Source organism: Pongo pygmaeus, chromosome 16, assembly GCF_028885625.2.
Source record: "Pongo pygmaeus isolate AG05252 chromosome 16, NHGRI_mPonPyg2-v2.0_pri, whole genome shotgun sequence".
Lineage (NCBI taxonomy): Eukaryota > Metazoa > Chordata > Mammalia > Primates > Hominidae > Pongo > Pongo pygmaeus.
The window spans coordinates 38,894,893-38,921,915 of record NC_072389.2 but is presented as its reverse complement, the minus strand read 5'-3'; the positions used below and the strand labels follow the sequence as shown (position 1 = coordinate 38,921,915).

The following is a 27,023-nucleotide window of genomic DNA, read 5'->3' as shown; positions in this document are numbered from 1 at the left end:
CCTCCATGACCACAGGGGTGTCGGTCTCTTAGATCCACAAGTGGGATTCTCACACCTTTCCTTCGGACAGGGTGGGTACCATGTAAAAAGAGGATGAGTGGGAAGGTAATTTCCCTGGGTGAACAAACAGATTTATTATTTTTTAAATCACCTAAGTTTTTTAAATTCCACATTAAATTTCTGTTGACATGGTGACTTATCCAGTAGGACTTCCTTGCGCAATATGCTGGCTGCTGAGCGAACTGCTGGCTGCTGAGTGATATGCAGCCATTCCTGAGGGCCTGGCTTTTAAAGGCACAGATTACCGGCTCCCCCAACCCCACCCAGAGAGTTCAGTTCTGTGGGTGAGGCCTGTGAACCTGTATCTTAAAAAGCTGCCCAGCTTATTACTCCACCATACCATGCACACACGGTCTCTGGGTCCCAGGCTCACGTGGACAGGAATTGCTGTAGATTCTGGGGAGGATGTAATGGTCTGATTGAAGGGTATGTTTTTTTAGCTGAAAGTGAAGTATATAGCAGGTTCTTTTCTTACTAAAGAGTGTGCCTTTATACAGATACTGGAGACTCAGAGTCTAAGATTCCTGGCCAGAGAGGAAGCTTCAGGTTTGCAGATTCTCACCACACAGACAGGGTCCTGTGCACACAGAAAGGCTTTGTCGTACAGTCAGGACTGGCTCCCCTCTCCCAGCACTGGCGTGTCTCCTTTCTCTTTACACCCCCCCTCATAGCATCCTTAGTGGGTGTCGTCTGCTCCTGTCCGCGGCCAGATGTCATAGGCCAGACCCTCTACTCCAACTGTGAGTGGCTGCCAGGGTTGACCAGGCTGACATGGGAGCTGGGTTACCCAGGCAAAAATAATGCACCGAATACTTTAAAACATGTAGAGAATGCTGATTTATTATTATTCTAATTAAACCTATTTTAAAAATTCACAGTTTAGTATTAAAAGCAATTCACTGCAGCTAACTTTATATCTAAGGCCTTCTTCAGCTTTAGCCCTTTATGGGGCAAACTGGTGACCAAAAAAGAAAGCCTTCTTACAAAGTGGCTTTTTTCTGTTTGTTTTTTTGCTTTTTTTTTTTTTTTTTTTTTTTTTGAGGAGACCAGCTCGTTTGAAACCTTCGCAACACCTGTCAGTCCCTTCTCACTGCCTAAACAGTCCTTTCCTCTTCTGAGGCCAGCAGTCTGAATTTAGGGAAGAGATCAGGTTAGTTAGATTTCATTAAATGCTTGCTTTTCTTTCAGCTTGTCAGTCATTGCAAAAGCCTCCACCATTTCCAGGTTACTGGACAGTTTTTTTTTTTTTTTTTTTTTTTGAGACGGAGTTTCATTCTTGTTGCTCAGGCTGTTCTGCAGTGTCGCGATCTCGGCTCACTGCGGCCTCTGCCTGCCAGGTTCAAGCGATTCTCCTGCCTCAGCCTCCCGAGTAGCTGTGATTACAGGCATCAGCCACCATGCCCGGTTAATTTTTTGTATTTTCAGTAGAGACAGGGTTTCACCATGTTGGCCAGGATGGTCTCAAACTCCTAACCTCAGGTGATCCACCCGCTTCGGCCTCCTGAAGTGCTGGGGTTACAGGCGTGAGCCACTGCGCCCAGCCTGGGCAGTCTTGATGGGAGGATGATCACTGCCCTGTTGTTGCTCTGACAGTGTGAGCTGTGGCTCAAGAAGGTAGCTTTGGTTTTACTGATCATAATGTGGAGATGCAGAAACTCTAACACATCAAGTGTGATGTATGGTGTGACTTATTCCTAGCCAAATGTAACTCCAGTGGATTATTTACTTACAGTTTCTTCTTTTATTTCCAAAAAGTCATAATCATCACCTGATATTTTATTTTCTTTTTTATATATATATAGAATTCAGCATTTTACGTGGATAGTGAGTTATTGGTTCAAGCCCTTCAAGAGCTGCCTCTCTCCCTCCGACTCAACGTTGCTGCTGAACTGGTCCAGGTAAATATCCTGAAGCCCTCTTGAAGCGGGTGGATTAGAGCAGGAGGAGAAAAAGAGGGGAATACTTCCCTCAGCAGGATGTCTCAGTGTCAGCTTCTCTTTATAAAACTGGGGGTTTCATATCAAGGTAGCATTTTGTAAAGTTTAAAGGAGAATCCAAAAATTTTTTGAAGTTACTTTTTTACATTTTATATTTGAAATATTTTAAAGGATCAAATGTAGTGGAATTGAGTGAAATGTAAAATATAAAGTCTGGCTATTTTACTTAAAATATTTATGCATCACGCTCTATGTTCAGCACTAGGGACACAGTGGTGAACAGACAGATGTCCTTCCTGCCTTTCTGGAACTTAATCTATTGGGAAGGATGAGTATTGATCAAATAGTCACACAAACATATGCAGATTGTAATACATCCTGTGAAGTACAGTGTGCTCTTGGAGTAAATCAGTTTCTGGTGTGGTGTGGTTAGGACTGGCTTTCTGAAGCAGTGATAGATGAGCTGAGGTCTAAAGCATAAGGACATTTGAGCTGGAATTTAAACAAGAAAGACCCAGTCAGCTTTGCGTTAATAAAAACGATGGGGCTGCCAAGTAGAGAAGACTGTGGGATTGGAGTGCATGTGTGGGGGTAAGTCTGCATATGCACATACACATGCACAGAGCAGGTGAGGGAGGCATATGAGGAGGCTGTTGTACAGGTGCAGGTGAGTAGTACTGTAGCTTGGACTACAGTAATGATGGTGGAGATGGCAGAGAAGAGGGCTGTACTGAGGTACTTCAAAGGTACAATTAACAGGATTTGATGATATGTTGGAAATTGGGAGAGAGTGGTCAAGAAAAAATTCAAGACTTTGTAGATTGTGCAACTCAGTGGTAGGTAGGATCAGGAAGGGTGAGTTTTGGACTTTATGAGTTTGTGCCTCTGAGATATCCAAGTGGAAATAATAGTCAACTGAATGCTGAACTTTATAGTTTTACATCAAGGGCTAGAAATACAAATTCAGGAGATAACAGGATGAAGTGATAATTGATGAACTAAGAGAGGGGGAGGCCCGAAGATTATGCCATGAAGAACTTCAAAATTCTGGCACGATCAAAAAAAAAAAAAAGTGAAACCCTGGGACGTACTGATTTTAAGTAGAATCCTAGCAACTGAAATTATCAACTTCCTTCTGTGGGTGAATGTGATGCTAAGCTTGAGCATAGTAATGAATTGGTTACCCACTCATTTGCTGTATTGCATTTACTAGTCTAAAATTTGGGACAGCAGGCAGAGTTCAGGGATGGAGGACAGTTAGGGACAGGGTAGAGAACTAGAAAGAATTACATTTGCCTCTGATGGGGGATTGCCCTGGGGGTTCTTTGGAAACATTTGGGAGTGTTTGGGAGAGCACTAGTGGCTCTTCTGCTGATGTCCAGTGAGGTTCAAAGTTCTGAAGTGCTTGGCTTGATCTCATATGATGAGGAATGTTTAGCAGAACTCACCAGGGAAATGCTGAGATAAAGGCTTCGGGACTCAGGACAGAGAAGAAGTGGTTGTGAGTGTTTGAAGTGAAGGATGTAATGTCAGTGGCAGGCATTAGAGTAAAGGTAAAAAATAATTATGTGACATCGAAATCCTGGCTAAATCACTTAAAAACATTTCTCCCCCACCCATGCTGTAGAGCAGGATTCTCTACCTTGTTTGCACATTAGAATCACCTGGGGAGTTAAAAACAAACAAAAACAAGGCCAGACACCCATCCCAGACCAATTAAATGACTCTGAGATTAGAATAGAGGACCATGTCCCAGCTTTGCCCTGTACAACTGACTGACTCTGCTGGGTATTTATTCCTGTTTGTGTATAAAGCCATACCATCTTACACGTCTGCTCAGGATGTTTATGTAAAAATAAGGGGTCAGGACCTCCAGTCGAGGTTGAACTTCTGAACCTGCCTGCTATGAGGCCTTGCTAGTCCCTGGAGCCTTCCCTGGAGAGCAGTGATTCTCAGCCTTAGCTTGTAACCGTATATTACAATCACTGGGGGAGTCTGTAACTTTTATTAAAGTATAACATCGATTCAGCAAAGTGCACATGTAAGTATAACCATGGAATGAGCATCCGGATAAAGACTTAGAATATTGTCAGCACCTCAGAAGCCACCATTCATACACACTCCATATCACGCCCTCCCCAAAAGGCACTCGCTCACCTAACTTCTAATACTGTAGTTTTTGAACTTTTTACAAATATAATCATCAAATAGTATATTTTCTTTTGTGTCTGGCATTTTTTACTCGATGTTGGTAAGAGACTCTTCTTGGTGAATTTGTTACTGCACCTTTATATCAGTGCGCTTAAATACAATGAACAGATCTGATTTGCTAATTACTTCTTGGTGACTTTTTTTTTTTTTTTTTAGACGGAGTCTCACTCTGTCGCCCAGGCTGGAGTGCAGTGGCGCGATCTCGGCTCACTGCAAGCTCCGCCTCCCAGGTTCACGCCATTCTCCTGCCTCAGCCTCCCGAGTAGCTGGGACTACAGACATTCTCCACCACTCCCAGCTAGTTTTTTTTTGTGTTTTTTTTTTTTTTTTTTTAGTAGAGACGGGATTTCACCATGTTAGCCGGGATGGTCTCGATCTCCTGACCTCCTGATCCACCCGCCTTGGCCTCCCAAAGTGCTGGGATTACAGGCATGAGCCACCATGCCCGGCCACTTCTTGGTGACTTTTTATAGATGTTCGTGTCTTATTACAGATTTAAGTGTAAAGCCAAATAGACCTATGGTACTGGCAGTTTTCAGGCCAGGGCTAGGAAGACATGGATCTTTTCATTCCAAATCTGAGCTAGTTAGCACATGGTCGAGGTAGGGAGAGTGGGAGGCACAGTGCTGGCATCTTTCAGTGAGGTCTCCCACATTTACCCCAGATGTCAGGAAGGGTGCCCCCGCCAGGGCCTGGAAAGGAGCCACTTTGTGAACTATCTGAATTGAGTGTCCTGTGTCACAAAGTTTGATGGCTTCCTTTGGCCTCCTGTGTATTTACTGAAGCCAATATGGCAAGACTCACATTTTTAACTCAGTTTTTATACTTCTCTTTCAGGCTACAGTTCCTTTAGAGCTTCCTCAGGTGAAACCAAAGAGAACTGATGATGGCAAGGGATTAGGGATGCAGTTAAAGGGGCCCTTGGGGCCTGGAGGAAGGGGGCCCATCTTTGAGCTGAAATCTGTGGCTGCTGGCTGCCCTGTGTTGCTGGGCCAAGACAACCCTAGCCCGGGTCCTTCAAGGGATTCTCAGAAACCCACTTCCCCACTGCAGTCAGCAGGAGACCATTTGGAAGAAGAACTGGATCTGTTGCTTAATTTAGATGCACCTATAAAAGAGGGAGGTAACATCTTACCAGATCAGACGTCTCAGGACCTGAAATCCAAGGAAGATGGGGAGGTGGTCCAAGAGGAAGAAGGTATGGCTTTCATTTTATTCCCCGTGAATCTTGGTTCTGGTGTTTTTTCAAGAACAGCCCCGCCTGCATCACATCCGCACACATCCCTCTGGGTGTCTGACATCGATCCAGTGTTGTCCACTGACATCTATTTCTGTGCTCACATCTCTGCTTCACCCTGAGCTGACCTTTCTGACAACCTTCCTCTCATACGACACACCGAGCTTCCAAAGCTGCTACCTGCCTGACTGCAGTAGAAACCTGGGGCAGCAAATGGAATTTGCGCTATCAGAAGGCATTAGGATGCCTGTAGCCTTCAGCTTTTTGGCAGTGGCCCTTTTAATCGACGGACAGGCCACCTCTTCATATCTTTTTCTTGCTATTTCAATCTTATATTTTGACAAAAGAACACCACATTCTGATTTCTGCATGTGTTGTGAGATGGTGGCCCATCTGATGTAGAGGGGCCCAAGGTGATTGCCACATGCATATATTGCATTTGAGATCCTTTAATTTTCCAGGACTGCTGCAATAATAATAGTAAAAAGGAAACTGAGCTGTTGGTCTTCAAAAAAAAAAACAACTAGCGAGGTGTGAAGTTCATCTTCAGAATAAAGAGCAAATCCTCTACCCAGCTTTATTTGTTTAGATGTTACTGTATCATCTTAGGGAGTAACAATAATGAGAATGTTTCCCCTTGTTGTAAGGAAAGTAATAATTAGGGCTGAATTATATCTTCAATTTTAGGACTCATCTGAGGGTGTTAACATTGTTTTTATTTCCCCAGTTTGTGCAAAACCATCTGTGACTGAAGAAAAGAACATGGAACCTGCGCAACCAAGTACCTCCAAAAATGTTACCCAGGAAGAGCTGGAAGACTGGTTGGACAGCATGATTTCCTAAAAAGGGGAAAAAAAGTGCCTGAAGCAAATCTTGCTTGCCTTTTAAGGGCAGGTGGGCATAAGGCTGTCCTTCAGGACCGGCCAGTTTACAAGCATGTCTCAAGCAAGCTCCTGTGTTCCATTATGCTCACAGCAGTAAATGCCTACCTCTGTGTTTCACATCTGAAAGAATGCATTGAAGCAGCTTGTTGCATTTGTTTTTCGGGCTTAGTAATCTAATAGATTTCCTTAAGGGCAGGAGATAGATAGACTCTGGCCCTTGTTTCTAGCCTCCTTCCTTGCAGTGTTTACAACATAGCCAGTGTTTACAGCATAGCAGATGCTGCTGATTAAGAGAATAGATGCAAACAAGGCATGCATTTGGCCAAAATAAACAAATGCTGGTCTGTCCAGTTTTCCTTTCCTTTCTTGTGTCTTGTGTGGGGCCCTGGGCAATTCGTCTCATGTCCCCTTTCCCAGCAGTCAGAGTGGTTGTAGAATCAACCAGAAGTGGTACATTCCAAGAGTCCAGACCATGGAGGTATTGGTACGTATTACTTTATTGCAGTGGGCACTTCATTGTATTTGAGGAGATTCACCTAAACAGAGCAGCTCCACTACTTACAAGGGACCATAAAGCATTACTCCATTTTGGCATAAGGTTGAGATTTTTTCTGAATTTTCAGTACAGTACTTTTCTTCTAATAACAGCAGTTGACTGACAGCTGTTACTAAAAAAACTTGTATGAATAACCTTCAAGTGCAGTTTCATAAAGTAAGACAGATCACAACTAATGAATGGAACTGTCCTTCTGGAACACAAACATAAAAAACTTGCATAGCTATATCTAAAGAGGTTTTAAGGCACTTAATCGATATTTCAGTGTCGACAAAGTGTCGGTTTTTTCCTATTTCTTTAACTGCTTAAAGCTTTTCTGGATACAGTCACTAGCAAGTACATTAGACTGCAGTTATTATCTTTTGGAGTTCAGACCTTATGAGTCACAAGTTGGATACCATGATGACATTCAGGTGTTTAAAATTTCAGGTATTACACATTCGAGACTTCATACTTCTCTAGCCCTTTCCTTCATGCTTCCATCCCAACAAACAACTAGTTACCTCAGAACTGGAAAACTTGAAAGTATTTGCCTAGAGGTTACTTGATTCTTCGCCTGCCTTCAACATTTTGACAGGTTCTCTCCCACAGTGTATGTCCATTAGGCACAAAAAGCCAAATCAATTTCAAAATAGCACAGATTTTCAGCAAACAGTTTTTTTTTAAGGGAGGCATTTAGAAAATGTCACATTTCAGATATGTTGCAGAACTGTAAAAGGAGGACTTTATTTCATGGGAGGTTGACTGTCTAGAATTGTGGCGCTTCTTTCATTCAGATTTATCCAAGCTGATCTTCATATTGTTTACGAAAGCAGTCACCAGCTGGGAAGAAATCCCAACACCTTTCTTGGTACATCTTCCAGACATAAGATTCCTGAAATAATGTGAACAACGGGTGCTTATTTTTAAACCACAGTAAAAGCTAAAACCCAGTTTGTTTTTGTTCTTTGTGGCTCCTTTTAGGAAGACTGATATGAATTTATATGAGGCCAAACCTGCACATTTATTCTTGCTCTATTCCCAGCACAGGCTGTTTGGGGAACAAGAAGCCGTGTCTCCCTGACACATGCTGGCAGGGAAGGAGAAAAATCCCCCTCTGCCCCAAACAAAACTGAAACCAATCAATGTTTGTTTGCCACTAAACATACTTAAAGATTTAGCAATAAGCTGATTCCATGCCGCTGGTGGAAGACGGAGGAATGCATGAGGGAATGTTTATTGCCTGCTAAATCCAGAGCTGGAAACCAGGTACCTCTCCCATTGAATGAGTGAGCTGTCAAGTTTTCCTACAAAGCCAATGATGTTTGAATATTTGATAACTGACTTTTTCCTCCCTTGTTCTCTACCTTTCCATTTTCTTTTTCACATTTAGTCACAAAATTTGACACATCCTTTCACTCATCCTCTCACATGCACACCTCCAGGCTCCTGTGTCACCCACACGAGGTCGTTATCTTTCTTAGCCTGTCTCTCACTCCGTTGTACTCTGATTTTTCTGCTCTTTGTTACAGCCACCCACTCCATTTCTCATTGTCTTTTTCTCTGTAATGTTCTCCCCACCTCCATCTCTTCTAGTCTGAAGCGGTAGCTATAAACGTTTAGAAAATGTGTTTGTTGGGAAGGATAACCAGGAGGACTTTGGCTTCTTATTAAGTCACAAAAAGGTGATGGAAAAATGCATACACAGGATTAATGGGGCCATCTATCTATTTCAGATAACCTATGCCCTACTAAGTCTCAAGATTTAGGAAAGGGAGATCTAACACGGGTGTATGATTCTTAATTGAAGGCATTTTATTTCTCACCTGACCCGTGTGCTCTGTTTCATCTTTATTAATCAAATACATCAGGAAGAACCTGGAACGAGGAAAAGATAGTATTAGATACTCTGGTCAAGACCCAAGTTCATTCACATGGGTTAACTGTAATCAGGGCTCAGAAAGGCTAGTTGGTCCCACGCTGTCTATGGTGACTTTAAGGATCAGGGAAGTGTGGCATAAGGACATAAACCATCATTTTCTAATAGTAGCTAGCACACATGAATCTGGAAATTAGCCACTTTGTGAGGAGAGATGCTTTTTGACATCCCTAAACCTTGAGCTAAGTAAGATCACTTGCACGGTAGCATTTTGGCCACCATTTTATTGTTAACAAAATTCTAATAAAACAATAAAAATGGTAGCCCAAATTCTTACCATAGAATATTTAACAGGGCATTTATCATCTCATAAAAATGTAGAATTGAAATTATGTGTGTGTCTCAAGAATATCTGTCATGGAAAAGTTAGAAAGTATTTAATCTCATGGAGTTGCTCTGATTCTTCCAGAAGCATAGTTTTGTTTTTATCATAGATAGCTGGGGGAATGCCAGTGTAGTTTCACTTGTTCTGTGATCCGTGTCTTGGGTTTGAGTTTGTCTGTGACACATAAGTATCCCAGGGGGCAGGGGCTGAACTCTCAGCTCACATTACATGATCTCAGAGACAGTTTCCAAAGGAACCAGGCTCATGCCCTTCAGGAAAAGGATTGTGAGGGTGATACGAGGAAGTAGAAATTATGTCCTTCTGAGGCTGGAGAGTCTAAGCCCCAGATCTTGAGTTCTGTCAGGGTGGTACTGTGTTTAGAGCTTCAGGTCCTGGCCCACAGTAGCAGCTCTAAGTATGTTCATTGCCTTTCCCCTTCTCGTTTACTGAGAAAGAAAGTAAGGTTAATCTCTTTATCCTGTTTGATACTTAAGACATCATTCCTTGCCCAGCACATTTACTTAACAAAGCACCATTTTGGGTGGGAGGCTCAAACACGAATAAAGTTGGGTTCTTTTCCCTCAAGCTTGCTCCTAGAGGGGATAGAGACAGGAAAGAGACCAGTGTAACAGTGCCATGGGAAGGCACAGAAGGGGTTCCAACCCAAAGGACAGCATCCTTCCACTGGTCTGTAACCCATGGGTACTGACACGTGGCCATGGGCTCATTCACCTCCATTAAGATGTATATTCTCTTAATGGGAATTGATGATAAATACTCATGAAGAAGGGCACGTTAAAGTTATCTTTTTAAAACTCAAGTTTCTGAGGCCGGGTGTGATGGCTCACGCCTGTGATTCCAGCACTTTGGGAGACTGAAGCCAAGGCAGGTGGATCACTTCAGGTTGGGAGTTTGAGACCAGCTTGGCCAACACGGTGAAACCCCGTCCCTATTAAAAATACAAAAATTAGCCCAGGATGGTGGCAGGTGCCTGTAATCCCAGCTACTCAGGAGGCTGATGCAGGAGAATCACTTGAACCCAGGAGGTGGAGGCTACAGTGAGCCAAGATGGCACCACTGCACTTCAGCCTGGGTGACAGAGACTGTCTCAATAAAACTCTTTTTGACAAAACTCATGTTTTTGACTTAAACTCATCCCCCAGCAAAAACATGTATCTTTGCCACTTCTGACAATGCCTTCTCCAAAGGCTGAGCCTGCTCTATCCTAAAGAAAGATGAGGGCTCAGCCCAGTGGCTCACGCCCGTAATCCCAGCACTCTGGGAGGCCAAGGTGGGTGGATAGCTCGAGCTCAGGAGTTCAAGATCAGCCTGGGCAATACGGCAAAGCCCCTTCTCTACCAAAAAAAAAAAAAAAAAATTAGCTGGTGCTAAATTAGTGGTGCACCTGTCCCAGCTACTCAGGAGGCTGACGCTGCAGTGAGCCAAGATCATACCACTGCACTTGAGCCTGGGCAACGGGGTGAGACCCTATCTTGAAAGAGAGAGAGAGAAAGATGAGGACTCTCTAAGCTACAAAATATAGAGAGAAGGGGGAAGAGCTAGGCTGGGGAGCAGAGCACAGCATTTTTTTTTTTTTTCTTGTAAATGATCAGTTACAGGGTCTGAGTTAATCAGAATAAAATCTATACACTCTATAAATTCTGTTAAGTTTTTAAGTTTTATAAGAAGTCCCTAGCACCCAATAGGTTCAAGTAACTTGTTATTCAGTGAATGCTTTACCGTCGAATAAGTGAAACACTTATTAGTCGACTACTGGGTGCCAGGCATTGTTCTAGGTGCTGGGATAAAGCAGTATGAGGCTGGGCACAGTGGCTCACGCCTGTAATCCCAGCACTTTGGGAGGCTGAGGTGGGCGGATTACAAGGTCAGGAGATCGAGACCAACCTGGCTAACACAGTGAAACTCCATCTCTACTAAAAGATACAAAAACTTAGCCAGGCATGGTGGTGGGCACCTGTAGTCCCAAACTCGGGAGGCTGAGGCAAGAGAATGGCGTGAACCCAGGAGGTGGGGCTTGCAGTAAGCCAAGATCGCGCCACTGCACTCCAGCTTGGGCGACAGAGCAAGACTCCGTCTCAAAAAAAAAAAAAGCAGTATGAAAGGGCCGGGCACGGTGGCTCACACCTGTAATCCTAGCACTGAGAGGCCGAGGCAGGCGGATCACCTGAGGTCAGGAGTTCAAGGCCGGCCTGGCCGCCAACAACAAAAAAAAGGCAGTATGAAAACAGACATGCCCGAAAATATCCCAGGTCATGGGGTTTAGCTATTAATGAGAAAAGACAGACATGATGAGGCCTGAAAACTGACCACGGAATTTAGCAACACACAGGTTACAGGCCCCTTTGACAAGACCCAATCTTATGATGTAGTGGGGAGGAAAGGCTGCCAGTAGGAGGCTCACGGGAGAATGAGAAGAGAAAAATGAAGACAGTGAGTGAGCATGGACAGCTTTCAATTGTGCTGAAAGGGAAAAAGAAGTAGGGCAATAGCTGGAAGTAAAAGTAAAAGTGTTCCAAAAGTAAAAGTGTTTGTTTAGGATTTAAAAAAAAAAAAGCATATTTATATGGTGATAGAAGAAGTCCAGTAGAGAAAGAGAAATTGCTGGAGGTATGTGTCCTGGATGGAATCCAATCACAGGTTGAGGGGCTGGCCTTTTGCTAGGAGCAGGAATTGTCCACAACACATGTCTGTCACACATGGGAGAGACAGAGTCTATGGACAAAGGTACAGGCTCATGGGGACTCCTGGAAGCTCCTTTCTGGTTACTCTTTTTCCAGCAGAGACTGAACTATATGACATAATTGGCTTTATTTACGCTACAACTGCCATCACTTTTGTTAACCAAGAATACTCACAAGTAGTTGGCTAAGTTGTGCTCTTGTAATGTATGTGTTTCAAAACCATGAGGGGTCGTGTCAAAGTAGTCATTGCCAATCCCACAGATGAAACATTTAGTCTAAGAAAAATAACAGGCAGAAAAGGCATTTGTTGGCATAATATAGGCAGGAGAGAAAACTGTCATGATTCTATTGAATTGAGGGACAATGAAAACTTTCTAATGCTTTTGGCTATTAGTCATTCACTCAGTAGTGCCACACACTTAGCTCCTGATTAGCTGACGATACTGCTCCCTCCGACTGTGGGACAGTGGAGGAGGCAGCAGAGTGGCAGGCCTGGCCGGGGTATGGCAGGGTGCAGAGCACACAGCATGGAAAACAAACTGTGTTCTTGCTTAGTACTGGCCCTAAGTAATAGTAAAAACCTATTGTTTAAAAAAATCTATTTGCTTCTGGGGATATTAAAATAGAGCTGAGATTAGTAGTTAGAGGAACATTACCTCCATATCTTCTCGCACTTGTTCCTGCTGGTCTCTTAGCTCTCCGAAAGCATCAATAATAAGACCTGGAATTTTAAATACAAAGACAAAGCAATCTGTGTAGTGGTTCAGGGGTAGAGGAATGATAAAGGAAGAAGCTACTTTGTTAAAAAAAAGTGAATTATCAAAGCAAAATTAGAAAAATAATACTCGTGTTTCTCTGTGTTACATCCTGGCTAATAATTTCTCATTGTTCCTCCTAACTCTACCTTTCTACACTATGCAGTGCTGTTAACTACTTGCTCCTCCCTGAAACTCTTTACTCCCTGGTTGGTCTCCTATTTTGCTTAGCTCTTTGTGTTCAGTCTGTGTGACAGGCTCTCCCTCTTCTCCTAGCCCCTCTGACATGAGGTGGATCAGGGTCCTTCTCAGTTCCTTCACTTCTTAGTCCTCAGCACCTGCATGTGTTACAGGTTCCTCCACTCAGCATGACTCAAGCTAAATTCATCACCTTTCTCCAGTCTTGACAAGCTATTGACTAAAATATCATTCTTTCCCTCCCCTCCCCTGAACTGTCCAGCTCCTCTGCTCCTACCCTACCTCCCTCTCTGGGAAGAAAATGAAGAGGACAAGACTAGTCACAGGAAACATCTCAGAAGCAGAAGTGAGGAGGAAATAATTCAGAGTAGAGGAACAGAAGGAAGGGGTTCCTCTGTATGGATGAAGCTTCTTATAACTGTGCCTGGGTGTGTCTATAGCCAAAGCCTCAGGTATAGTAGATGCTAAATTAGCTCTTGCTAAATTAACAAGCAAATGAATTCATACACTTCTTCATAAACCAATTAAGTCATAGATGCAAGAAAGCAACAGGAACTAGATTAAACCCTGTTCATATTCAACATAATTGGCAATCATACCTTGAATGATGGCCAGCAAGATGACAATGACAAAGAAGAAGAAGGTAATGTCAAAGACAATGCGATACATTTCATAAGGATCACCAGCAGGGTCTTCAATTTCATCACCAATGCCACCTCCTGCTCTCACTCCCACGTACATGTGGAAAAGGTAACACTAGAGGAGAAAAATAAGGGGGATTTAGGCAAAAGTCACAGTTGTGTTTTTAGCAAGATGCTCAGATCATTCATATGATTCGGTCAGATTGTGGCAGCCCTGAGCCAGGAGAGGGGAACTCTTCAGAGGTACCAGTATTCATGCTGCTAGCTGCTGTCCACTGCACCCTCTGGACAGTTTGATATCTACAAAGATGGAAAGACTGTTGTTACATTTAGGCTTTTAAAAGGTATTTTTAGGCCCATTAAAGGTGTATATAAGTTAAAAGATCTTTAAGCCTTGATGAGTATGGCCTATACCATATAATAATTTTTCCTCATTTGATTTTAAGAGTGTTAGCCTGGCCTTCAGGCTGTGCTATAAACTGCAAAAAGGCCCCCTCTATTCTTCATCCGCGATCCCCTTACACCTGGTAGGGCAGGGATTCCTGCAGCAGGAAGGTCAAAGATAATGGACCTTTCTGCTCCTCCTGTTCTGCAGGTTTCAGCCAATCTAGGCACGGGCTCACTGAGCAGGGAACCCTCTGTCTCTCCACCTGATGGGTTGGTTAGACTCACAGAGAAAGGACTGTCTTACACCTGGAAAATCAAAAGCCAGGGGCAGCCTGAAGACACGCTGGTCATGCTAGTACTCTAGGGGCTAGTGTTGCTGTCTCATGACGGTGCTTGGCCCAAGAAAGCACATGGAGAGTTTTTCGTCCAGAAGTGTTACCTCTTTTATAGAGATGTTCACAGACTGGGCATTTCACTGTCCCCTGTCCCTGAGACACAGCTTCTTTTTCTGAAATCTGGTCAAAATAAACTGGCGATGTTGCTGCAGCCAAGCTGGCTTATTCTGGGCAGTGCCTTTTTTCTCACGAAGATCTGGCCTGACGGGACTCCCCCTCCCCACCTCCAAACCTGATCCTGCTGCTGGCTGTCTGCAAAGAACCCCCGGCTGGCTTGCTGAAATAAATCAAGTGCTCAATCCCGGGCCATGGGACTTTGTTCTCTGTTCTGAGAGACAATGATCAAAGCTCGACTTCCATGAAATTTAGACACAGGTTTCATTCATAATAATGTCTCATCTTGGCCAGGTGCAGTGGCTCACGCCTGTAATCCCAGCACTTTGGGAGGCCGAGGTGGGCAGATCACCTGAGGTCGGGAGTTTCAGACCAGCCTGACCAACATGGAGAAACACCATCACTACTAAAAAATACAAAATTAGCCAGGTGTGGTGGCACATGCCTGTAATCCCAGCTACTAGGGAGGCTGAGGCAGAAGAATCGCTTGAACCTGAGAGGCGGAGGTTGCAATGAGCTGAGATGACGCCATTGCACTCCAGCCTGGGCGACAAAAGCAAAACTCCATCTCAAAAAAATAAAAACATCTTTACCCTAGAAATAGATGAATGATGACGCCACTGTGCAGGGTGCTTCCCTTTCCACGGGGCTTAGATGTGTGGTAATGAAACCTACCTCCATCACTTCTGTCTTCCCAGGACACTCCTGTTCAGAGGAGACATCTGTCTTCTACTCTAATCTCTGCTGTGCACTGTAACTCTACAGTTCTCAGTTCTCCAGAGCACCCCCACACAGCCCTTCTTCCCAGTGAGGTGGTGGGGCGGGGCCAGGCGGGGTGGCCCCGCGATGCGTGGGCTCTCACCGTCATCATGTCGTCGCACTTCATATCGGGCTCGTCATCGTCTTCGCTTTTGTTGTAGAACTTGCGGAAGAAGTTGAAAGCCACGACGGTATAGAGATAAACCACCACGGCCAGGAGACCAACAGTCAGAACCAACTGGGAATGAGAGGACAGAGAAAGGAAAAGGAGTGGGGTCTTCTCTACCTCGAAAGGTTCACAGGAGACTCTAAGAAAACAAGGAGGAACAGTGAGGACCGGCAAGGAGAGGAGGTGGGGAAGGGGTGGAGGGCAGCTAAGAAAGCTATCAGGCCATAAGCAGAGGAGGAAAAATGGGACCACAGGTTAAGAGAAGCGGTCTTACTGGGAGAAAAGAGTAATGATGGGGTGTTAGGGGCTGAATTGTGTCCCCCCAAATTCATATGCTGAAGTCCTGGCCTCCAGTACCTCAGAATGTGACTGTATTTGGAGATGGAGATACAGCCTTCAAAGAGGTAAGTTAAACTGAGGTTGTTAAGATAGGCCCGCAACCAATCTCACTGGCATCCTTAGAAGAAAAGGAGTTGGGAACAGAGAGAGGCTAGACACAGGCACACGTGAAGGGATGGTCGGGAAGCGGCAGCGAGAGGGTGCTGTCTACAGCCACGGAAAGGCCCCCGAGGAGACCAACGCTGCCGGCACCGTGATACTGGACTTACCGCCTCCAGAACTGTCGAAAAGACATTTCTGTTGTTTAACAAAATACCAGTCTGTAGTACTTCGTTCTGGCAGCCCAAGCAGACTAATGTATAGGGTATTAGATTGGGCATAAGTAAAATATAAAGGAACTTAAGTATTGAATAGTGCAGGTGCTGTGAGGACGGATATATTGTGTTTGTATTTTGTTCATACAGAGCTAGCTGTTACCTGAGGCTTCACAATGCAGCTTCTACTTTAATGCTGCTGCTTAAAAAAACCCCAGGCCGGGCATGGGGTGGCTCATGCCTGTAATCCCAGCACTTTAGGAGGCCGAGGCGGGCGGATCACGAGGCCAGGAGATCGAGACCATCCTGGCCAACATGGTGAAACTCTGTCTCTACTAAAAATACAAAAACTAGCTCGGCATGGTGGTGTGTGCCTGTAATCCCAGCTACTTGGGAGGCTGAGGCAGGAGAATCGCTTGAACCTGGGAGTCGGAGGTTGCAGTAAGCTGAGATTGCGCCACTGCACTTCAGCCTAGTGGCAGAGCAAGACTCCGTCTCAAAAAAACAAACAAAAAAAAACAAAACCAAAGGTTCTTTGGACTGGTGGATATCCCTACCTTATACTATTTCATAAATAATCATGCACTGGATAATTGTCACAACTTTGAAGTTACTCTAAGAATTATGATGGTGGAGCTGAGTCACACTTTTTATTACAGAGAATTCTGCCCAGGCCCTTTGCAGTGTCCTAGGGCACGCTTACTTCCAGGCTTTAGGAGTGAGAGTTCAGTGGCTTAAGTGAGGAGTACACAGGACCTGCACACCTGACCTCTGTCAAGGACTAGGCATTGAGCTGGGAGATACGAAGATCAACAGGATCAGAGCTTTGCCTTCAAGGAGCCACACAAAAGGGAGTGGGCTAAGTGTGAAGATCAGCACCAGAGGAAATGTATTCAGCAGACTTGAGGGAAGAATAGTCACTCAAACCTTGGAGAGCAGACCTCACAGAAAGCAGGTGGTTTAGGAAAAAAAGAGAAAGAACTTGGACTTTGCATCAGGGAAGAAAAGGGGTTGAATCTAAGCTCTGCCACTTAGCAGCTGTGTGGTCTTGGGTGAGACATTTAGCCTCTCTGAGCCTCAGTTCTCTTATCTGTAAAGTGAGCCTAACGTCTACCTTACCAGGTAGTTGTGAGGCTGTCACAGTAACTGGGACACGACGTGAGCTTGGCACATCGTAACTTCCGTCTTTTCTCCCTCTCCCGTACAAAGGTTTGGAGATGTGAGGGAGCATGTCTGTCATACACAGACTTGTACTTAATGAGGAATGAAATGCTAAACAGTTTGAATCTGTACACAAGGAAAAGCCATTAGAAGATTTTAATATGGTTATAGCCATTGCTATATATCCAGTCTCATCAATATCCAGTCTTCTATATATCGTCAGTTTCTTGATTATATATATATTAACTATATAATATGTATTAACTATATAATATATATACACATATATATTATACACATAGTACACATTTTATAACAACCATATACATATGTGTGTGTGCATCTGAAATCATTGGCTCTTAATTGGATGCAGATATCAGAAATGCCTGGGGAATTTTCTGTGTACAGTATGTCTACTTGCTAACCCCCAGGGAATATATCAGATTCATGGAGGAAGGAGTAGGCCTTAAAAAGATCTCCGGCCGGGCACGATGGCTCACACCTGTAATCCCAGCGCTTTGGGAGGCCGAGGCAGGTGGATCACCTGAGATCAGGAGTTTGAGACCAGCCTGGTCAACATGGTGAAACCCCGTCTCTACTAAAAATACAAAAATTAGCCGGGCATGGTGGCATGTGCTTGTAATCCTAGCTACTCGGGAGGCTGAGGCAGGAGAATTGCTTGAACTGGGACCTGGGAGGCGGAGGTTGCAATGAGCCGAGATCCCACCGCTGCACTCCAGTCTGGGCTACAGAGCGAGATGCCGTCACAAAAAAAAAAAAAAAAAAAAAAAAAAATCTCCAAGGTTATTCTGACATGTCCATCACCTCCCTCCCTCCCCTGGTTGATCTAAATGTCAGGGGTCACTGAATCAAGGTCTTATGCTTTTTACATGATGGTTGCAGTTACATTTTTAATTAGCTACAATTCTGCAAAAACAATCACCATTAGTTCAAGTGTTTGGCCAAGAAAAGTACATTATATACCATGACATATTCCTTCCTGTCATACACTGTATACTACCTGCTGTTTTTTTTTCCTATGCATATACAGGTCCATTCTGTTCTGCCTCAGTAGAAACCATACCTGTTTGCCATTGTGAGTTACAGATGACAGAATGGTCCTCAGTGTCTTGAAGCCCATTGCGATGTCCAATAGGTGAGCAGCAAAGAAGAAGTTATTGTAGTGGCCCAGGACTGACATGGTTGTATACCAGGCAAGGTAGAGAAAGGACTGGGAATGGAAGAAAGCAGACTTTTAAGCATTTTTACCTCATAATGTGCTCATTAAACCATTTTTTCTTATTTTGGGGGACACACTGAGGATAGAGGGGGTTTAGGTGCTGAGGTGCTGTGAGCTGGCCCAAGATCTGCTAAGTGAGCCCCATCTACCTTATACCATTGTATAAGTGTTCCCCCAGCACGTATAAGGCTCTTGGTCTTTGATAAGCAATCCCTGAACCCTTCTGAGCATCCTGCATAGCTTGCTTCTCTGTGGCATCCCTTAACTAGGGTACAGAATTGTGTTTTTCCAGGTGCAGTACTTACGTTGTCAGTAAAAACAACTCCAAGCTTCCAGATATGGTACTTCATGTCTATGGAACTTAGCCTAGAGAAGAACAAGTGATTTTAAAACTTATAAATGCCCAGAGGTAGTTAAGTGCTTAATAAGGGGGAAAAAGTAAGTTTTTTCTCTCAGGTTTAATAACCTAAATATGGCTCTCAGTTTTATCAAGTTGTATGTGTTCCCCATGAGACAAGAGAACAGTTGAATCACATAGCCTGAAGTTTTTTTTTTTTTTTTTTGAAATGGAGTCTCACTCTATCACCCAGGCTGGAGTGTAGTGGCACAATCTTGGCTCCCTGCAACCTCCACCTCCCAGGTTCAAGCAGTTCTCCCGCCTCAGCCTCCCAAGCAGCTGGGACTACAGGTGCCCACCACCACGCCTAGCTACTTTTTTTTTGTATTATTAGTAGAGACGGGGTTTCACTATGTTGGTCAGGCTGGTATCGAACTCCTGACCTCGTGATCTGCCCACCCCGGCCTCCCAAAGTGCTGAGATTACAGGTGTGAGGCACCGCGCCCAGCCCAACCTGAAATTTTAATTAAGTCTTTATCTTTCAGCTCTATAGGGCATAAAAATGTATTAGTCTTCAAATTTTTAAGGCAGTGCTCTGCCAGTGTTAGAACCTAGAAGAAACACCTAAGCCAGACCAGAGCCTGAGAGAACAAAGACACGGTTGTGATTTTTTCCTATGGAAAAGCAAAGATCTATTTTAGCTGCTTTGGATTTTAACTCCTAAGCTTTTTGTACCATGACACCAGAGAAGCCGCTTCTGCTTTGGTCTCTTCTACTGGGCTAAAGTCAAGAGCATTTTTGTCCAAACCCAGAAGCTCAGCAATGCGTTCTGCTCCGTAGAGATCTCCATACTTGTTGATCACCTGAAGCAAAGGATGACAGGGTGAACTCAGGCCACATGCCACCACCAAATATTTTCTAGCTCTGGAGTCTTCAGAGCTTTGCTGCCCTATGGGCAGTCTTCCAAGGGGTAGATTAAGACATAGTTCAAAATGCAGAAAAAAGAGAAAACCCAGAGAAAAAAGCAATGAAGACAATTAAATGATAACTGTTTTTTAAGCTGATACTTATATCTTGATTTGCAGGGGAGAAAACATCTACTACTATGCAGAAAACAATGAGGACTGTGTTAACTTGTTTAAGGCCGATGAGTATACGAATGAAGCCAAAAACCTACATATGTTCATACCCAACCCCTTCTGTGACTTACTCTTCTTGAGATATTATCATAAAAGTAGCATCACATTTACTCATGTTTGTATGTGGAGAACTTAAACATACACATTTTTTTGTGATCACGGAACTCACCCCCAACTAACAAGACATACCTTTCTCTTTACAAACTTGTCCCAGTAGTTATTAGGAAAAGATCTGAAAAAGAAAATGAAAAAGGTTGGTCCTTCATTCTTAACATCAAGGAAAACACATCAAGAAACTTTTCAGTTTGAGTGCCTGGATCTGGGATCTTTTTGGTTCGTGTCGTGCTCACCAAAGAATTTAAGATCTGATTGAAGTTCAGAGTCATCACAGGTCTACTGAGTCATGTATGGTTTCATTACTTTGTATTGGCTTCTGAAACACTCAGAAGGCCACTGGGCAGTTTCTGCCTCGGAATTATGATTTGGAGCCAAGAATTGTGATGACAGATTAGACAGAGACAGATATATGTTTCTAAATCCTTTCCCTAATCCCAGTATAACCAGAAATAAATGCTACAGAAAACACGGGCATTCCATTCAATGAGTCACTACTTTATGTCAGCTACTGGGGTAGATGATGTGGGATGTGGTGGAAAGTGCAGATAAAGTCCCTAACTACATGGAGTTTCCAGTCTGGGAATCACCTTTAGTTTATTTGCATTGGATTTTTTAAGCTGAGTGCTTTTCCACTCTATTTTCTATTCCCACGTAATGCCGCAGGGCCTGCTTTCCTCCGGAAGTTAGATCCCTTTCTCTTTTGGAGATGGTTCTGTACCACCCCCTAACATCCCCAGAGGGATGATCTTTCTTCTCTCTGTAGCTTGTACCAGCTCCACTGCAAATATTTCTTATTGTTAAAGAAAGAACTGTCATCTTCAGGAATGTTGGCAAAAACCATTGAAAATATGTTGTTCCTATCCAGAATTACTGAATCCTTCCTGTGGGGGTTCCTTGTAAGACTGGATTGCAGCCTAGGAGTCTCTGGCGTTTGGTGCATGCATTCTTACTTTCGTTTTCCTTCATTTGGTTCATTCTTTTTGGTTGTAGAACACAACAGTTCCCTATTCTCCAGAGACCACCCAAGTTGGTGATAAGGAAATGGAGACCTCCCCACTGTTCACTGACCTCTCAAAAGAATAACCCCAGCAAATGCTGCCTCTCCCCCAACAGGGTGGCAGAATTTTAAAAAAAAAAAATGGGTTTTTTTTTTTTTTTTTTTGCTTGTTTTTGGTTTGTTAAAGCAGTTTCTTTGTCTTAAACATTTAAATGCCACTTGAAAGCAAAAACAAATGCTGGTGTTACAGAGTAAACTGCTAATATTTTATCTCTGGGGGATGAAAATAACAATTATTTTGACTTTCTTCCTTGTACGTTGCTACTTGATTTTTTTATGCACTGCATTTAGATTGAAAATAAAACAAAAAATCAAGCCATGCTCTCTCTGCCACACTGATACCTCCTTTCTCTTAATTCATTTATACAAATGGTAACATACAACTCAGCTTGGTTGTATTTTGTCCTAAGCAGAAGATTCCACGAGTGATGCTGAAGGGCCAAAGACCACAGGCTGTGGGCATGACCCCTTCATAGATACGGTCTTACCCTCATCTGAGCATTCTCAATTTCTTGTCCCCTGACTAGGTATGCAAACTCCTTGAAGGTAGAAAACAGATTTTTTACTTGTTACTAGTCCTTAAAGTGTGGCATAGAGAACAGACCTTCAGAAGGAAAGTGCATAAATAAAGAGTACATCTATATATGAATGTTCAGGGGAAAAGTACAAGATGCTTAGCCCATTTAGTAATCAGGGAAATATACAATGAGGTGCCATTATACACCTAGATCAGCAAAATTATCTGCCAACAATTAGTGCCAGCAAAGAAGCAGAGAAGAAGAAACTCGAATATAGTACTGTTTGGAGTATAAAGTGGAACAAACATTTTGCATATCCTACTATTCAGCAAATTTCTCTCCTGGGTCTATACTCTAGAGAAATCCTTCCACTTGTGTATCAGGTATAAGAATGTTCACTGTAGCACTGTTTATAAAAGCCAGAAACTTTAGAAAACAAGTTGAAATATCTACTGTCAGGAAAATTGATCAGTGTGATAATATACATAATGGAAAATGCTACAGCTTTGAAAATGAACAAACTATAGCTATATACATCAACATAGGTGAGTTCCCAAACATAATGCTAAAAAAAATTCAAGTGACAGTATAATGTATATAGTATAATTCCACTTATATTAAGTTCCAAATAGTCAAAATATATTTAGGGACAAATACCTAAGTGGGAAAACTATAAGGCAGGAGAATGAATATCACTAATATCACTGATTGCTAATTATTTAAGAATTAATATTACTAACCACTAATGAACATCAAAAATGTAGATAGCTGTGGGTTGGGAAGATATAATCAGGGAGGATAATACAGGGGATTTTTAAGCTCTCAGTAATGTTCTATTTTTTAACCTTTTTGGTTTATAATTATACTGTAAAATGTTCATATACATTTTATATGTTCTTATGTGTGCTTAATATAAAAGTAAAATGTTTAAAAAGAAAGATCCCATGACATACAGTTAACTGAAAAAAAGCAAGTTACAAAACATGAACATGTACTATGATGCCATTGTGAAAAAAAATTAAACATTGGTCTACCTAAAATTTTAAAAATTGCTATTTATTTATGCATTTCCTACTCATGGACGTTTAAGCCACTCTAAGTAAAAAATATTGAGAAATACCTTTGTTGGGACATTTTAGCTTACTTGTCTCATTATCTCCTTAGGATACATTTCTAGAAATTGAACTGCCTTCTTTTTTTTTTTTTTTTTTTGAGATGAAGTCTTGCTCTGTCGCCCAGTCTGGAGTACAGTGGTGCTATCTCAGCTCACTGCAACCTCCGCCTCCCAGGTTCAAGTGATTCTCCTTGCCTCAGATTCCCAAGTAGCTGGGATTACAGGCGCCCATCACCACGCCCAGCTATTTTTTTTGTATTTTTAGTAGAGACGGGGTTTCACTATGTTGGCCAGGCTGGTCTTGAACTCCTGACCTCATGAACCACCCGCCTCGGCCTCCCAAAGCGCTGGGATTACAGGCATGAACCATTGCGCCCGGCCAAAACTGAACTGCCTTCTTACTGACACTTTTAGGCCATATGCCCTTGTATAACAAGACACAAGCATTACTGATGATTGCACAAAGCTTAACAAAGGATTAAACTATTCAATAGTGTCTAAGACTTCTGTAATGTAATGACAAAGCATCAGAAACAGTGCTTTTCCTTGTGTGAGAAGATTGGCAGGGAACCCGCAGGCAGGGACAGACTTAGGATGTGAGGATGTGCCTGTTCACATTTTGCCCCTTCTAAGGGAAGAGCCTTCCTTTTCTGGAGAATATAAAGAAATATGCTTAGTTGTACCTTTGCAGAGCTGCTTCTCAGTTTGCCTGATCATCTTTGGATAGGACACAGTTTTCTTCCCCTGGAGTCAGGGTTGCTGTTTCTTAACATGCCTATCTTAATTGGCACACCTAAGAGTTTCAACAGTCACCTTTGTTTACTATTTGGCCCTATTTCTTTTCTTTTACCACATTAATTTATCTTGAAACTGTCACTTTGTGAATCAGCTGTCATTAGAGTGTGACATTTGCTAATGGTGATGGCCATTTTTTGGATAGTTAGGGGAAAGAGAATGAGTAATAACTTAATGCCTACCATGTGCCAAGCATTTGCCAAGCACTTGACACATACATTCATTAATCCTCTGCAGGATATTCTCATCCCTCTATTACTAAGGCTGAGAAGGCTTGATTACCTTGTGCAAGTTCACAGACCAGTAAGCTTCAGAGCCTTGGTGTCATCTGCCTGTCAATCAGTGCCCTTCCTTCTTCCCACCACAGCGCCACACACCTACAGGAAGGAAGGCTTGCCTCCACAGGTCTTCACATCCCTACCAGACGGCTCTATTTACATGCCCATGTAAGTGCCTCTCAATCTTATGTTAAGAGGAGGTCTCTTACCAAGCAGGCTATTTGGTTAAGAAGAGGACTTCAGGCCGGGCGCGGTGGCTCATGCCTGTAATCCCAGCACTTTGGGAGGCCGAGGCAGGCGGATCACCAGGTCAGGAGATCGAGACCATCCTGGCTAACATGGTGAAACCCCGTCTCTACTGAAAATACAAAAAAATTAGCCGGGTGTGGTGGCGGGCACCTGTAGTCTCAGCTACTCGGGAGGCTGAGGCAGGAGAATGGCTGGCGTGAACCCGGGAGGCAGAGCTTGCAGTGAGCCGAGATCGCGCCACTGCACTCCAGCCTAGGCAACAGAGGGAGACTCCGTCTCAAAAAAAAAAAAAAAAAAGACGATGACGACGACTTCAGAGATGGTGGCAGTTACAGCAGTGCTGTGCCATGGAAGGCTATGGAAAAGCTGAAGCTGACCAATTTGATCTCTAGACTCCTTGGCCACTTAAGCCCTGGAAACGCTGTGTGACTCGAACATGGAAAACTAGTTTAAGCAGTATTGTACTGGACTGTCTGGTCTAAATCAAATATACTCAGTACTTTCTGATAATATCTTCTGTCCCCGTTAAACTAATGAAGTCTATACAAGTATTTGATGGGCAGTAAGTGGCTTTATTGAAGAGGCAAGGGAGAAAAGTCCCAGAAACCAAAGGAAACTAAATTAACCAGTTTTCAGGCCAGGAGGAAAGAGTTAACTCTATTTACAGTAGAGACTCCATCTCCTTTTTAGGTTGGGGTAGAGGGACACTCACGGTGTGTTGATCACCAAGCGGTCCCACTGCCCCTTGATGTCATCTTCAGATGGCTGTTCGGTGATATATAGGCCATCAAACTCCAGCTTCCTGGCGATTTCTTTTTCCCTTTTGAATACCACCAAAGGCACCTAGGAGTGGGAAGACAATGGTTACTCAGATCAGGCGTTGTGATTAAAGCACCTGCTTCCAGGTATTTGTCACAAATTAACCTTCCAACTTCAGAGCAGCAATCTCCTCCTTATAGTGGAATTCTTAGAGTGCCTAGTTGTGGGATCAAAGCCAAATGAATCTCTTTGGCTAAATACCTACCTCTTTAAAGCTGATCTGATTTGGGTCACCCTTTAAGTTTTCAGTTAGATAGCTACTATTAATACAAACTAGACTCCTTCACCCATGCTAGTGTGCAGGCCATGCCTAGATAAGCCCCAGGGCTGAATGAGTTAGGACTCCTAAGACTCCTCGGCTGGAGCTGAACCAAGATTTAGAAATGACAATAAACCATTCTAGAATATATCGGCCAGCCGCAGGAATATGATGAAATGTTCCAACTCCCTTCAATGTACAGGGCCATATTTATCTCATGGCTTTGAAGGTCAGTTAATGAAATGTGGTCTCATAGTTAGAACGAGAGGATTCAGTCTTTCTGTATTGAAGTTTTCTTCCTGAGATTCTGTCCGTAAAGAGCTCCTTCCAGGTAGTGGCATACTTGTTTCCTACTATCACTCTCTATTCTTTTATAATTGGAACTTTTATTTTAGACTAGATATAGTGGTATGGCTATAAGGACTTACTGCCAAAGGGGAACACAGAAAGGAATTGGAAAATAATCCACTTGCCCCAACCATCACTAAGTGCACACACACTCCAAACATGGGACAGTTAATGAGGCCAGAGGATACTGCTGAAATCCCAGGAAGTGAGAAGTCACAATTGACACAGCTCCTCTAGCCAGAAAAGCTTAATTCAGACAGAGCTAGGGTGTCTCATCTCATCTCCAGCTGAGATGCCACTGGCTACTTGGCAACATCCTTGAGACCTTTGTCTCCAAACCCATGATATGCATGTACCCCACATCGCTTTTGTCCAAAACAAAAGAACAAAATTCAGACAATGATTTTTAAAGTTACCTCTTGCCCTGTTTTTCTTTAAAACAATGAAATAACACTGATAAAATGAAAAACTCACGATAGGAAGGTGGTAAAGGCTAGTAGCCACTGCACACTGTGAGGAACTGATGATGACTGTTAGTACATAGATGATGTGGGAGGTGAGGTAAAGCTCAGCGACTAATGCCTGCTGTGTTTTGGATGACTCTAAAGAACAGTAGTAGGACCAGTGCTCATCTCTGGGATTCCAAGCATTCCCCTTCAATCTCCTAGAAGTTTGTATACTCTCATAAACAGAACTTCCACATTCTTTACTTGCTAAATAGTGTTTCTTTTTTGTTTCTCCTGGTCACAGTATAATCTGCACTCCATCTAATAAGCTGAACTCTAGGAGTTCAGCTCTTAAACTAAGGAGCGGCAGCGAACATGCTTGAGGGTTTACTATGTGTTCTGAGTACATTCACACATACCTCTACATTTAATCCCCCCAGCAACTTTAGCAACAATACTCATTTTTACGTATGAGAAGATAGAGGACTGGGAGTTTAAGTGGCAGAGCTGTTGAGTTCAACCCAGGCAGCCTGGCTCCAGAATTTGCACTTTCATAGTGGCAATGGAGTCCTTAGTGTAGCCCAGGGCACAGGGTCTCTTCAGCACAGTAGCTGGACTTCCTATATGACACAATAGTTCACTGAGGGAAGAAAGGACCACAGTATAGGAAAATATTTCCTGGACTCTTCCCGGGAAGAAGATGGCTTGCTGTACTTAAGGAGACTTCCTACTCAAGAGAAGGAAGAAAAAAATGTAATGAGAAAAGCAGTGAGAAAAACACAATTATGATGCAGCAAAACTAGAACTGGACTTGGACACCAAAAATTGAGTGACTGAAGATTGACATAACTGTAGTGGTTGTGAATATGGCCCCAAGGAACCACGCCTCCTGGAATTCATGCCTTTGTGTAGTGCCTCTCCCCTCTACCATGCAGCAGTGAATCTGGGATGGCCATGTGACTTGCCTTAAACAACAGAATGCAATGGAAATGACACTGTACCAGTTCTGGGCCTAAGACTTAGGAAGGCTTAGCAGCTTCCACCTCCATGCTCTTTTTGGAAACCCAAACCATCATGCAAGAAGTCTAGCTACCCTACTGGAGAGATCATGTGGAAAGGCCACATGGAGAAGGAGATGCTCTGAATCTCCCTGGAGAGAAAGAGGGAGAAAGAGAGAGAGAGGCCCAGCTATCCCAGCTGAGCCCATCCTTCCAGTTGTCCCCCTGTGGAGCTGCCAGGCACGGG

The 27,023-nt window shown here is 43.3% G+C and overlaps 2 protein-coding genes across 2 annotated transcripts in view; one reads left to right on the top strand and one right to left on the bottom strand.

Moving 5' to 3' along the window:
- The window catches only part of AVEN (apoptosis and caspase activation inhibitor), a 174,718-nt gene extending 168,039 nt beyond the window's left edge, over positions 1-6,679 (top strand). The window contains exons 4-6 of the mRNA XM_054450485.2: positions 1,863-1,958; positions 5,046-5,406; positions 6,173-6,679. Of these exons, the coding sequence (XP_054306460.1) occupies positions 1,863-1,958; positions 5,046-5,406; positions 6,173-6,288 (573 nt within the window). The 3' untranslated portion in view covers positions 6,289-6,679. The remainder of the gene's footprint in view (positions 1-1,862; positions 1,959-5,045; positions 5,407-6,172) is intronic.
- A 129-nt stretch (positions 6,680-6,808) lies between these two features.
- RYR3 (ryanodine receptor 3) overlaps positions 6,809-27,023 on the bottom strand; it is a 566,641-nt gene continuing 546,426 nt past the window's right edge. The window contains exons 93-103 of the mRNA XM_063652550.1: positions 24,619-24,749; positions 19,968-20,010; positions 19,375-19,502; positions 18,608-18,668; positions 18,147-18,293; positions 15,183-15,317; positions 13,383-13,539; positions 12,487-12,551; positions 12,005-12,105; positions 8,691-8,742; positions 6,809-7,759 (exon numbers count right to left, since the gene is read on the bottom strand). Of these exons, the coding sequence (XP_063508620.1) occupies positions 7,664-7,759; positions 8,691-8,742; positions 12,005-12,105; positions 12,487-12,551; positions 13,383-13,539; positions 15,183-15,317; positions 18,147-18,293; positions 18,608-18,668; positions 19,375-19,502; positions 19,968-20,010; positions 24,619-24,749 (1,116 nt within the window). The 3' untranslated portion in view covers positions 6,809-7,663. The remainder of the gene's footprint in view (positions 7,760-8,690; positions 8,743-12,004; positions 12,106-12,486; positions 12,552-13,382; positions 13,540-15,182; positions 15,318-18,146; positions 18,294-18,607; positions 18,669-19,374; positions 19,503-19,967; positions 20,011-24,618; positions 24,750-27,023) is intronic.